The sequence below is a fragment of the Megascapheus bottae genome, chromosome 28 (genome assembly GCF_031878675.1).
Source record: "Megascapheus bottae isolate mThoBot1 chromosome 28, mThoBot2.hap1, whole genome shotgun sequence".
Lineage (NCBI taxonomy): Eukaryota > Metazoa > Chordata > Mammalia > Rodentia > Geomyidae > Megascapheus > Megascapheus bottae.
In genome coordinates this window covers 15,888,099-15,901,666 of record NC_143536.1, presented here as the reverse complement: position 1 = coordinate 15,901,666, position 13,568 = coordinate 15,888,099, and the positions used below count along the sequence as shown (strand labels likewise).

Genomic DNA, 13,568 nt, shown 5'->3' with positions numbered 1-13,568 from the left:
CTGGAGGCCATCAGAATTCAAATTCCAAGTCAATAATACAGCAAATCCCCTCAGAGAAGGCACCAAGCTGCCAACAACACAGCACTACATTTAGTGCTGGCCAGAAGGTTCCAAATATTTGATCAACTTAGTGTTTCACAGAAGATATCCCCTCCCCTTTCTCTCCTCCCCTCCCTTCCCCTTTTTCCTCTCCCCTCCCCTCCCCTCTCCTGTGCTTGTAGTGGGGCCTGAAGCACAGGGCCTGAGCACTATCCCAAGCCAGTCCTGGGCTTCGGCTCAGGGCCTGAGCACTGTCCTTGGGTTTTCTCAAGGCTAGAGCTCTACCACTTGAGCCACAGCACCCCTTCTTGATTTTTCTATGTATGTGGTACCCAGAAATTGAACCCGGGTCTTCGTGCATGCTAGGCAAGCACTCTACCACTAGGCTGGACTCCCAGCCTCTCCTTTTGATTTTTGAAAGAATCTTTCTTGCTTTGACATCTCCAAGAATAGACAGAGCCAAGGTTGTGCTCTGGATTAGGATTCTTTTTTTTTTTTTTTTTTTTATACCCTCTTGGAAGCTAAAGATGAGGGATAGAGCAGGGCACTATGGGTAGAGCAGGGCAGCATGGGTAGAGCAACGCCACACAGCTGAGACCATACATGAGCTTTGTATGGTCTCCACCCCAGGTGGCCCTGTGCCAGGTGAGATTGGATAATATGATTATTCTCAATTAGATTAATAAAGAATAATTAGATGTCATAAATCAAGTAATCATAGGATATTGTCATGGGGAAAATATGTAGGTAGAATTAATTAGTTTTAAAATAAAGCGTTTATTTTAATTGCTTGAAATGATGGAGCCCTTAATTGCCAATGCATCATTCTGGCCTGCACATTTCGGCTGTTGTAACAATGTGACGGTTTTGTTCCCCGAATTTCTGGGGCAACAATAGAAGAGAAGTTGATTTCATCACCTCACAATGAGCCTTCTACTGTGAGGTTCTGGAAACTCCCACCAAGCCGAAGGCAGGTGGCAAGTGTGGGTTGGGCTTTGCCTGGCACTGCCCCTGGCTTCCCCGATGCTAATGTTTGTATCTTTTTTTCTTGTACCAGTCCTGAGGCTTGAGCCTTGGGCCTGGGAACTGTCCCTGAGCTTCTTTAGCTCAAGGAGAGTGCTCTACCACTTGAGCAATAGTGTGACTTCTGTTTTTTGAGTAGTTTATTAGAGATAAGAGTCTTGTGGACTTTCCTGCCTCGGCTGGCTTCAAACCATGATCCTCAGATCACAGCCTCCTGAGTAGCTCGGATTACAGTATTGTGTACAGTATTGATACATGCATGCATGTGCACATATGTGCATGTCCCTGAGTGTATGTGCACACATGAGTATATATATCTGATTGCGTGCAAATGTGTGCACACATATAGCATATATGTGAGCTCTGTGTATCGGTGCATTGTATGGGTATGTACCTGAGTATGTCCATGCACATATATGCATGTCTGTATGCACATGTGTGTTGTGTGCATACATGTGAGGGTTGTATGCATGCACATGAATGTGTGAGTTGTGCATGTGTGTGCAGGCATATACCTGAGTATATGTATGTGCATATGTGTGTACGAGCCTGTCTATGTCTGTATATATATGTAAAGGTGCATGCCTGTGTATCTTAAGTATGAGTTGTGCATCTGTTAGGTTGTATGTGTGTCTACAACATGTGTCTGTATGTGACTTGCACAAGGGGCCCTGTTTAGAAATGGTCTTTCAGACTCTGTTGCCTAGAGCCGTGGGTAGGAAGGATACTCCAGCCTGGTCTTGATGTTTCCTGCTGGGTTGGGGTGCCAGGCTATTTTTCTTGGCTCTTATGGCACTGGGTCTGCAATCCAGTATATGGCAGGCACAGCATAGACTACAGTGGCTTCTGAGGGCCCAGAGGAAGGGCCTGGGACCTGGGAGCCATCTCTTTGCTACAGGAGCAACCCTTGTTTAGGAAGAGTTTGTTCACCTTTTAGCTAAATATCCTTCCTAGCTTTACAGGGGGAAAATAATGATGGCAGATTATAAAATGAATTTCTAGGGTTCTCATTCATTCATTTTAAAGGCACTTGAGAGGCAGCGTCCGGTGCTAAAGCTTCTTGTAGAGGTCTCTTCCCCAGAAAGGTAGATTCTTACCGAGTCAGCCCAGGAAAGAGCTGGCCCAATTAGTGCACACACTAGGTCAACACAGGCCTCACAGGCCTTGCTCGGATTGTGGCCTGGCCTCCCATCCTGCACAGGCCTAGAGGTTTCTAGGAGCCTGGCTCTGGCTGCTATATCCTCTTTCCAAGCTCTGTGTGACCTAAAGCATACTCTTCTGTTCCTTGTGACACACAGGTGTAGGTGGCTTTAGAGGATAGCACAAGGTGGCAGAGCTGAGATGGAACACATGGCTAAGGTGTGCTTTAGGAGGCCTTTCTCCTTCTCCTCTTTACCTACCCCTTGCTACATGAGCCTCAGCCTGGCTCCTGTCTCTGTACCTCAAGTAAACCTCACTCCACCCAACCAAAGTTCCCTCCTGGAAGAATCCTTCTTATTTCCTTTGTTCTTGCCCTATTGCCTGTTACATTTTTCTGGTGACTATATCTATCTCTTTCCCACTGAGGCTGGGCTGCCCTCCCTGCTGTGCTTGGCTAAGGGTGGGCTGAGTGGAAATCATACCCAAGCCCAGTAGACAAGGGACTGGATAGGCTGCAGCAGCCCCAGGTATCTGCTCCCCTAGCTGTTTCCTAGCACTCGCTGCCAAGATGGCTTCGAGGGCAGTGAAGGTGTTCTTGACTTTTGGAGCAGGTCCCTTCTGGCTCTGGGGTCACCATTGCCTGTCAAGAACAGATTCCCGTGGGACTGAGGTAGTGTGGGAGGCCTTGTGGGTGAGGGTGGCTCTGAGAAGATGCTGGAAGCCTCCTTAAACACAGGTCCTGTGGTCTGGGGAGTAACCTCCTGTCTGGGACCACAACCTGTGATGAGGCGCCAGGTGACTCTACCTTGGCCTCATGCCTCCTCACTGGTGCTCCACCCTTTGGTGATGGCTTGCAAGCTTTAGAGTTTAGGCCTCGGCCCAGGTACCTGGAGAAGCTCCTCCAACATTTCCTGCCTCAGTTTCCCTAAAGAAAAGAAGATTCTGTTTGTAGGGTGGTTGTGATCATTAGAAATTGTGGTGGCACAGCCCAGGATTTAGCAGTGTTGTTTGCTGTGGATGTAAGGGGGGTGCACCTTTCATTCAGCACCCCAGGTCTCCATGTGGCTCCTGTCTGTCCATCAGGCACCTGCTGAGCAGGTACTAGTGCTGGAGGCTGGGTTGGGGCTGGAGGGAGCAGGCTAGCTCGACTCCTGTTCCTAAGCTAGCCTGGTATGTCATTCCTGTGCTGCAGAGAGGAGGGAAGTGGGGCTCTGGAAGAGAGACTGAATTTGTAAGGTGGGAAGAGAGGGCAGGGCTCCTAAGTGAGATACTGGAGCCATGCCTGCATAGGTTGGACCCAGCTAGTGGCAGGAAAACTGCAAGTATGCAGGGCTAAGGCTAAAAAGCATTGGCATGGGCAGTGGGATCTGGGGAGCAGAGGACATGGCTGGTGTTAAATTGGTTCATTGACACTAGTGAAAGCAAGCACTGTAGGGAAGACTTCGCTCAGATCCACCATGAGAGAAGCAGGAGCTGGGGCAATGGAGCTTGAAGTGAGGAGAGATGGCACTCAACTCTGGTGAGGATGGTGAGGGGAACTTAGGGCCAGGGAGTAGGGCAGGGCAGTGAAGGAAGGCAATGAGAGGAGACGTTAAGGGCTGGGTGTTATAGTTGGAGGCAGGCTAGGAGATTAGACATTACCTGAGGGAGGATGGTGAGGGAGGGATGATGGTGAGGAGTCTGACTGGGTATGGAGGGTCGGCTGTTGAGAGAGAGATGGTAGAAGATGGAGACTTCTGCTAAACAACTTGGCAGAGTTCTTGCTATCCTGGGTTTTTTGTTTTTTTTGCTTCAGTTGGTCCTGGGGCTTGAACTGTGGACCCGGACGCTGTCTCTGAACTCTTCAGCTCAAGGCTAGCACTCTACTTCTAGTTTTCTGGTGGTTAATTGGAGATAAGAGTCTAACAGACTTTAATACCCGGGCTGGCTTTGAACTGTGATCCTCAAATCTCAGCCTCCTGAGTAGCTAGGATTACAGGCATGAGCCACCAGTGCCCTACATTTTGAGATTTTTTTTTGCAGGGTGGGGGGGGGGGGCACTAGTGGAGATTGAACCCAGGGCCTCATACATCTAGGCAAGTGCTTGCCCACTGAGCCACACCTCCAGCCTCAAACAAAAGATCTTTTATCATCTCAGAGACAGGAAGCTCTAGAAGCAGCTTGGCACTCTGAACAGGACACCCAGGGCCAAAGGGGCTGGTGTGAGAGTAGGGATCACTGTGATTGCCCAGAGAGGTTAGGACATAGGTGGTGCCAGCTGGGTACACAAGCTCTTAGACAGAATGAGGGGTACAAGAAAGGCAAGTCATTTGTATGCCACCTTCTAGAAGCCCAGCCTTTGCAACAACCAGAGAGGTCCCAGCAGGGCCCTTCTAGCTCATGCCAGTACCTGGTTCCTCCACAGTCACAGGGCCATTCAGCATTTCTAGGAAACAGAAAGTGTCCCCATCAGAAGGTGCCCAAGGCCAGGGACACTGAGCAGGGCAGTGTCTCAAACACTTCTGCCTCAGTGTCTTTCTGAAGTAAGACAGACGGCTCATTACTCACTTGTCCTTCCCTGATCTCCAGGTGACTATGCCCTGCCCAGCATGGCAGCTCCCCTTCAGCCACCTCCGGACCCCCAGTTTGTCCTTCGAGGTACACAGTCAGCAGTGAATACACTCCATTTCTGCAGAGAATCCCAGGCTCAGGGGAGCTCACTTCTCTTCTCAGGGTGAGTAGCTACTGATTCTACCCAAGCTTAGCGGTAAAGTTGCAATTGTGGGCTAGCATGATACCCTGTGTTTGTTTGGGGTGCTAGAAGAGGGCCTCAGGTGACGTGGTATCTACACTTATTGCACATTCAGAGCCTGCTTGGCACAGCGTCCTTTTGGGGCTTTTTTGGAGAAGCAGGGGGATCCCTTTGTTACAGACTGTGGTCTCCAAGGCAGCAGCTGCTGTCCTAGCTCCCCACAAAGGCTCCCCATGCTCTCCCACCCTCACTATGAGGGAGGGCCATATTTTTCGCTTGTGATCCTGGGGCTTGGACTCAGGGCCTGGATACTATCCCTGAGCTTGTGTGCTCAAGGCTCACACTCTACCGCTTGACCCACAGCTCCAAGTTCCAGCTTTTTGGTGGCTAATTGGGAAATGAGAGTTTCACCAATTTTCCTGCTTGGGCTCCTTGGCAAGCCTCAGATCTCAGCCTCCTGAGTAGCTAGGATTATAGGCGTGGGCCACTGGCACCCATTGGGAGGGCCGGTTTTATCCTGAGTTCTAGGAACTGTTTGGCTGGTTATTTGAAGTCTCCATTAGCTTTGTGTGAGGCCCTAGTGGGTCTGAATGGGCCGAGCCTGGTCTCAGGATGTGCCCTGTCTCCTGCTTTTGGCTCCTGAACAGGTCTCAGGGTGGCCTGGTGCACATCTGGAGTCTGCAGACACGGAGAGCAGTCACCATCCTGGATGGCCATGGAGGCCAGGGCGTGACCTGGCTGCAGTCACTGCCCCAGGGCTCCCAGATCCTCAGGTGAGTCACCACAGCAGAGACACTATCCCAAAGGAGCACCACGTTATGACCTCTAGTGGGAGCCAAGAGGTTTCTGACAGAGACCCTCATGGCCCTCCATGTCAGCGCAGGGTGGGGGTGGTTTTGGAGGGGTCAGGGCCATCTGGCTAGACCCAGCATTGGAGGACATAGGCTTAGCCCCTGTCCTTGGGGAAGCAATCAGATTTGACCTCTGTTACCTTTGCTGTTATCTTCACTGAAATCCTGCAGTGCTCTATGGCAGGGCTGGGGGACGCCACCTCAGGTGGCCAGAAGATGGGGCTGGTGACATCTGAGGGGCTGCTGCCAGCCTAGGAGTGAGACATTAGCAAGGGAGAGACTTCATGGAAGCCATAGGGCTGTAGCTTGGATGTGGGTACAAGGAAGAGCACCACATGCTAAGGAAAATGGACAGAAGCCTGGAGTCACCTGGAAACAGCCAAGTCCTAGATATAGCTCTGGCCATGTGTCCCAGCACGGGGTTCAGAAGCACAGTATGTTTGGGAAGTGGGTATAGGATAAGGTTTCTACTTGTCCAGTCTCCTTCTTGTGGGGCCTTGGCTGTGTGTGTGCAGCTGAGAGTTAAGTGTGTACACATGCACACATGTGCACGTATATGAATGTATCTGATTTCCATCCCCCACAAATCACTTGTGTACCACCTGCCGAGGCTACCCCTTGGCTGGAAGGGATCACAGAGGTGGCTTCTCCCCATCAAGGTGTTTGCTGTGCAGAGGCAGTCTCCAGTGCTTGCCAGCTGCCAGTCTCCTCTCCCTCTCACCAGGGTGCTTTTGGGGAAAGTAACAGCTGATAAGAGACTGAAGGAGAGGCAAAGATGGTTCTTCGTCCAGCCTGTGTCACCAGTGGCCTTGAGGCCCTAGAAGCTGGACAGCCTGTAGGGATCCTGAGGGAAGAGCAGCTCGGTAGTGGTGATAGGTACGGAGGAACTAGCTGGGCCAAGAAGCTTCAGAAAGTAGGGAAGATAATGGCCAGGGGTTTGACCTAGTGGTAGAGTGCTTGCCTAGCATGCACGAAGACCCGGGTTTGATTCCTTGGTACCACATACATAGAAAAAAGCCAGAAGTGGTGCTGAGGCTCAAGTGGAGGAGCTCTAAGAGCTCTAGCCTTGAGGAAAGCCCAAGGACAGTGCTCAGACCCTGAGATCCATCCCAGGACGGCAAAAAAAAAAAGTAAGTGGGAATGAGAGGCTGCTTTGCTTCACTGTAGAAGGAAGGGGAAAGGGAATGGCAGAAACAAGGAGGGGACGAGGGTCCTTTCTCTAGGGCCACCAGGCTACCAAAGCAGCCACTGTCCTCAATCAAGGAACATCAATCCCTAATCACAGACTGCTGTCTCCAGCCCAAGAACCCAAAGTGCCACCTGCCTGAGCAGCCTCTGCCCCTACCCAGATCTGCAACTGCCTTTTTGGGGCTGGGCACTCTTTGTGTTTGGGGCATGCCTGTGCCACTACCTCCATGGCCCAGAGCTCCAGAAGCACAGTCTTGTGTTGCTGCAGACCTGGTACCAGAGCTTCTTGGGCACTATGGAGTCCAACCCCCAGAGGACAAGGCTCAATCTGGCTCTTAACATGCAGATCAGTTTTATGCAGGCGTATTCAGTACTCACTACCCCAAAGATGGCTGCCAGGTAGCTGAGGGACTAGAGTTGCCCAGGATGGTGGTAGTCCTAGCCTTGGGTACTTTTAGAGTCTTCTCTGAACCTTGCCTCCATTACACCCTGCCCTTGCCCTTCATGGTGTGAGGTCTGTGTGTGGTTGGTCTTTCCTTGGTGGTCAGATTAGACCTCATTTTCAAGTAACCCTACAGAGCCACTTACATCCAGAGTTTGTACACCTTCTCTCAGTTTCCCATCTAGGCGTGAGATGTTCAGAGGGCAGCCTTGACCATGGATCAGAAGGCTCATGACGCAGTGTCCAGGTGTGAGACCACTCTACTAGAGATCCAGTCTGCTGAGAGTGCCTGCATTTAGACACTGCCCAGCTGTGTTTGGAAGCTAAGTCCCAAGGGCCCTCGAAGGGGCTGGGGACTTCCATGTCTAGAAGGACTGCAAGATCCCCCCCCACTCCACCTGCACCTGCCATAACAGCCCCTTCAGCTGTGAAATATGACATACTTACAGGAAAGCGAGGCATGGAGAGTTGTGCTTGCCTAAGTAGCACCTGAGTAATCACTTTCCAGTCAAGAAGGTAGCATTGCTGGGCCCTCGCCCCAGCCCCACCTGCCACCCTCACAGCCCTGGCCCTCCCTAGAGGTAGATGGTGGCCCCATGGCTTGTTTTTTCCTTTACTGTCTTTTTCTACCTTGTCCTCATCAGGCAGGTGATCTACCTCTTGAACTATGTCCATTTGAACAAGGTCTCACTTTTGCCTGCTGTTAACCTCAAACTGCTATCCTCTTACCTTATGCCTCCTGCATAGCAGAGATCACAGGCGCACGATGCTATAGGAGGTAGGCTTTACTGTCTCAAAAACATTTATTTCAGACAGGTCCTGGTCACTCACACCTGTAATCCCAGCTACCCCAGAGGCTGAGATCTGAGGATGGTGGCTTAAAGCCCGGGGCAGGAAAGTCTGTTGAAACTCTTATCTCCAATTAACCACCAAAAGGAGAGCTGTGGCTTAAAGAGGTAGAGCACCAGCTTGGAGCACAAAACAGCTCAGGGACGGCATCTGGGTCCTGAGTTCAAGTCCTGCAAACAAAGCAAAACAAGACCACACATTTCATTCAGCCTCTGTGAGATGCAGCAGCCACAGTTCCTTTCTGTCGTTGTCCGAGTCAGCGTGGTGATCACTGAATGTACTGTAGTTCACACTTGCCCACTTGGGACTGTTCCAAACAAAGCTGCCAGGTCTCCTGTCAGAGCTGCCTGGTGTCCAGGTACACTCATATTTGAACCCAGACCTAGACCTGGGGTGTCTGGGACACAGAGCATGCACATATTGGACTTGTCTACAGATACCCTTCCACATGCCCTGAAGCAGGACTACCACCTCTGCTGCTCCTCTGAGTCTACCTCTGGACTCAGAAGTCCCTCTGCTGGACTTCTGAGTATGGCTTGATATGAGTTTTCTAAGCATAATGAACCCATTTGTGTTTGTCAGCTACTTGGATACATGCTTAAGTACCTCTGGCCTCTTGCCCATTTATCTATGGGACTGACTTACTTTCTTTCTTTCTTTCTTTCTTTCTTTCTTTCTTTCTTTCTTTCTTTCTTTTTTGTTTAGTCACGGGGCTTGAACTTTGGGACTGGGCGCTTTCCCTGAGCTCTTCAGCTTAAGGCTAGGGCCCTACCACTTCAGCCACAATGCCACTTCTGGTTTTCTGGTGATTAATTGGAGATAAGAATGTAATGTATTTTTATGCCCAGGCTGGCTTTGAACTCCAGTCCTCAGATCTCAGCTTCTTGCATAGCTAGGATTACAGCTGGCTTTCTTTTTTTTTTTTAAATATACTTTTTATTGTAATTAATAGAAGGTTTACATTATATTCACCGGATGATGGCTTTCTTTTTCTTACTGATATAAAATTTTATTTTTGAATTCCATGTATGATGAATATTTTATATCAGAAATGATCTTTTCACCATAGTGGCTTACTTTTTTTACTCTTATTATTTATTTACTTTTTATTACTTATTATTTATTTACTTTTTTCCAGTCCTGGGGCTTGAACTCAGGGCCTGAGCACTGTCCTTGGGTATTCTCAAGGCTAGCGTTCTACCACTTGAGCCACTGCACCACTTCCGGTTTTTTCTATGCAGGTGGTATGAAGGAATCAAACCTAGATCTTCGTGCATGTTAGGCAAACACTTACCATTAGGCAAAACTCCCGCCTACTTTTATTATCTTTAAGTAGTTTTACAAGAGGTTTGAGTTCTACAAATCCATTTATCCTTATAATATATGCTGGTTGGTCTTTCTTTTTTTTTTTTAACCTGGAGCTTAAACTCAGGGCCTGGGCACTGTCCTTGGGCTTCCTCAAGGCTAGCGCTCTACCAATTGAGCTACAGCACCACTTCAGCTTTTTCTGTGTAGGTGATACTGAGGAATCAAACCCGGGTCTTCATGGATGCTAGACTGGCATCCATCACTAGGCCTTGCTTCTGGCCCACTTATGTCCTTCTGATGTGCCTCTCTCTACCTTTCCTTTATTTTTTAAAATATTTTCTTAGTTTCCAGGAAACTCATTTTACAACCCAGCCCTTAAATCTGACATTTTTCCAGATACCTGCCTCTTGTGATCCTAGCTCTGGGTCCTAGGTAGGCTCATTGCTTCTCTATCCTTGTGGTTGAGGCATTGCCTATACTTTTAAACACATCTGCATTGATCTCATGTGCATGTGTAGTGACCCCTTCTAATAGGAGAGGCCAGCTTCCTCTGTCTTCCTAGCCTCTGATCTTGCTTGGCTGGTTGATAGAATGTTTTAAGCTTTGCACAATGTATATATAGCTGGTCTCATACCTGCCTCCCTAGCAGTCTGTCACCTTGTGGAGACCAGAGTTGCTAGCTATGGCAGTTTTCAATGTGATCCTCTGTCCCTTCACTCATAGCTGTTTTAGCATGCCACTTAAGTGTAGCCTTTTAGACCTGACTTTTCTTTCATATCTAAGCTTCCTACAGATTGTCACATGTGTCAGCAGTCATCCCCTTTCTGTCACCGGTGGTGTTCTGTAGTATGGACCAGCTGTGCTCCTGCCCAAGGACAGACAGTGGAGTTGCCTCTGTGTGTTTGGGAGTTAATATAGGTTTAAAATTCACTATGGAAAAGATATGAGGGAGACTACTGGGTCATTAAACCTAAGTCGCAGAAAGAAGAAAGAGGGGGATAGGACTTGGCTTTAGTGGTCTGGGAAGATACAGGAAGGTGATGAGATATAGGCCAGGGCCTCGTGTTCACACCAGTGCCTTGGATGCCCACTTAGGTATGAGTGTGAGCACAGAGAATCCTTGGCTGAGGCTGTGATGATCTAAAGCTTATCAAAGCCACTCTCTAGAAAAGTAGGCACCTTACTTTGGGGTGGAATAGGCCTGATACTGGTCCAAGGGGTGTTCAGTTTTCACCGGGTCTCTCCGCCTCTTCCTCTTGGTTTGTCAGCCAAGGCCGGGACCTGCGGCTCTGCCTGTGGGACCTAGCAGAGGGCAGGAATGCCATCGTAGACTCTGTGCGCCTGGAGAGTGTGGGATTCTGCAAGAGCTCCATCCTGGCCAATGGACAACCATGCTGGATGCTTGCTGTGCCAGGGAAGGACACTGATGAGGTGAGGACAAGCCCTCCAGAGACCCCTGTTTCTGTTATCCTGCCCCCTGGTGAGGAAGCAGATCATACCCATGGGACCACATGAGCTTGCTTGATGAAATCTAAGGTGTGCTTGTATGACTGCAGCTCCAGAGGCCAGAGGCCAATGCATGGTTGGTTCTACCTCTGGTCGTGTGTGAAGTGGGTGGGGCCTTGAGCCATCCTCTCAAGACAGAGGCATGCCTAGAGGATAGAGCCAACAGGCCACTGTCCGGTGGTGCTAGTGAGCATAAGTGTTGGTATCATGGTGACTTGTCAGGCTGCATCAGAGTACCCATGACTACAGGGATAGAGGAAGGGAAGGGATGCCAGGACAGGGGGTGGAGGCGGGAATTTAGGGCAACTGCTGGCATGGACAAAGAAGACAGAGCTATGGCTCAACTCCTGGGTCTGCCAAAGGGAAAGCAGAGATGAACCAAGAGTGACAATTATTGGGTCTGGTGAGTGCGCAGGACAGTTGCTGCAGGGGCTGTCAATCAGACAGGGCGGAGAGGGAGGGGGCTCCTGTCTTCCACCTTGCCCCCCGCAGGCCTGGGGCCCTTTGCGGCTGGCAGCTCTGGGCAGGGCGGCTCCTGCTGGTGCTGGCAGATGAGGCCCATGTACTACGTTAAGCTTGGCCCCTACCCAAGAAAAGTCATTTTGTCTCTGAGCAGATCTAGTTCATAAATAATGAGATAGGAACAGGCATTTATTTGTTCATGATTGCATTTAAATCACCAATTAGGAGCTACACACACTTTTCTTGCCAATTTGCCATAAACCTGTTCAAAGTTTTTATTAACGTGAGCAGGAGGGGCCTGCTTCTTCCTACATGGCCTTGCCATCCTGAAGTTTGAGAGAACTTGTTCTGTCCCTGAGGGCAGTTGCTGAGCTGTTCCCCAGGTGCCCCCCTCACATCTTGCCACCCCAGGCCACTGTCCAGTTCCTGATCGGTCTGTCACCTCCCTCCCTGGAGCCCACAGTCCTTGCCTGGTTTTAAACAACTTCCTGGCCCCCAACCCTCTCAGAACAGGAGGCATCAATATTTTACAGGCACAGCAGCCTGGAGAGACCTTGCACATCTTGGGAAAATTACTTGTTTTCCACATTCCCACCTGGAATCTGCCTAGACTGGGCCCTGGAAAAGCTTTGCTGGCCTGTGCCCAAACAATGCCCGGGGAGCATGCTCCCGCCCTGCTCGGCCGTCTGGGTGGCCACACTTGCCCAAACCCAACATTTTCCTTCTGGAAACAAAAGATGCAATTGAGTGCCAGGTGGAACGTTCCTGGTTTCTGTAGGAGGTTGGGAGCGTAGGGAGGCCAGGAACCTCTCCTCCAGCCCCCATGGAAGCCTGTGCAGGGAGCCTGGGCCAGGCAGTCAGGGGCCTGCCCGGTGCCCAGGCCCTGGGCTCCCTGTTCTTCCCAACACAGGGTAGGATTGAAGTACCACAGCTCCCTCCTCAGGTCTCCAGGGCTGCCCTGGTTTTTCTCCCCATCCTTCTTCCCAGACAGAAAGCAGGCCTTACCGGCCCCCACCCTCTAACCTGCCAAAGACCCTTTATCTTTGAGCCCCTCCTCACTGCCCCCAAAGGGGTCTTCCTGAGCCTGCAGAGAGGGCTCCACTCATCTGGAGGCTGAGTAGACTTGTGACTTGAGCCTCCTCCAGTGCCACCCTCATCTCCAGAAACATGCCGGTGCTCAGGGCAGCTTTTCCTCCCCAAGGCATCTGGGTCACAGCCCAGTCCCAGTTTGCTGTGCTGTGGTCATGCCTTGTGGTCATCCTCCATACCTGTAGCTCTTCTCACAATGGTGATGGCAGGTCCTGCAAGGAGGTCCCTGCAATGGAGTTGATAATGATATTGTGTCGAGTGTGTGTGTGTGTGTGTGTACATGCGCACACATGCATGCCAGTCCTATGCATGCCAGCCCAAGGCTTGAACTCAAGAGACTAGACACTTTCCCTGAGTCTCTTGGACTTTCCTGCCCAGGCTAGTTTCAAACTCTGATCCTCAAATATTAACCTCCTGAGTAATTAGTATTACAGGCATGAACCACTAGTGCCTGGCTTGTATTATTTCTGTAGAAGGTGGAAAGGATCTCAGAGTGCTCAGTCTTTATCTGATTCCTCATGTTACTCTGTGACTGGGACTCCATTTTTAGATATCCTCTTCTTTTTTTTTTTTTTTGCCAGTTCTGGGCTGGAGCTCAGGGCCTGAGCATTGTCCTTGTACTTTCTCAAGGCTAGAGCGCTACCACTTGAGCCTCAGCACCACTTTCAGCTTTTTTCTATGTATGTGGTACTGAGGAATTGAACCAGGGTCTTCATACATGCTAGACAAGCATTCTATTACTAGACCAAACACCTGGCGCCCCCTTTTTTTTGGGTCTGTCTTGGAGCTTGAATTCTGGGCCTAGCTGCTGTCCCTGAGCTCTACACCTCAAGCTACTACCCTACCCCTGGAGTCACAGTGCCACTTCCGGTTTTCTAGTGGTTAATTGGAGATAAGAGTCACATTGTAGGGGCCAGGAGTTTGGCCTAGTGGTAGAGTG

The 13,568-nt window shown here is 50.1% G+C and overlaps 1 protein-coding gene across 3 annotated transcripts in view; it reads left to right on the top strand.

Annotated features, from left to right (window-relative positions):
- Gnb1l (G protein subunit beta 1 like) overlaps positions 1-13,568 on the top strand; it is a 59,121-nt gene that overhangs the window by 25,274 nt on the left and 20,279 nt on the right. For 2 of the 3 annotated variants that reach the window (XM_090320634.1, XM_090320635.1), the window contains exons 2-4: positions 4,771-4,915; positions 5,581-5,706; positions 10,840-11,002. In XM_090320634.1, coding sequence (XP_090176760.1) covers positions 4,791-4,915; positions 5,581-5,706; positions 10,840-11,002 — 414 coding nt within the window. In that variant the 5' untranslated portion in view covers positions 4,771-4,790. Of the gene's footprint in view, positions 1-2,391; positions 2,422-4,770; positions 4,916-5,580; positions 5,707-10,839; positions 11,003-13,568 lie in introns of those variants that run through there. The other variant, XM_090320636.1, reaches the window with a different exon arrangement.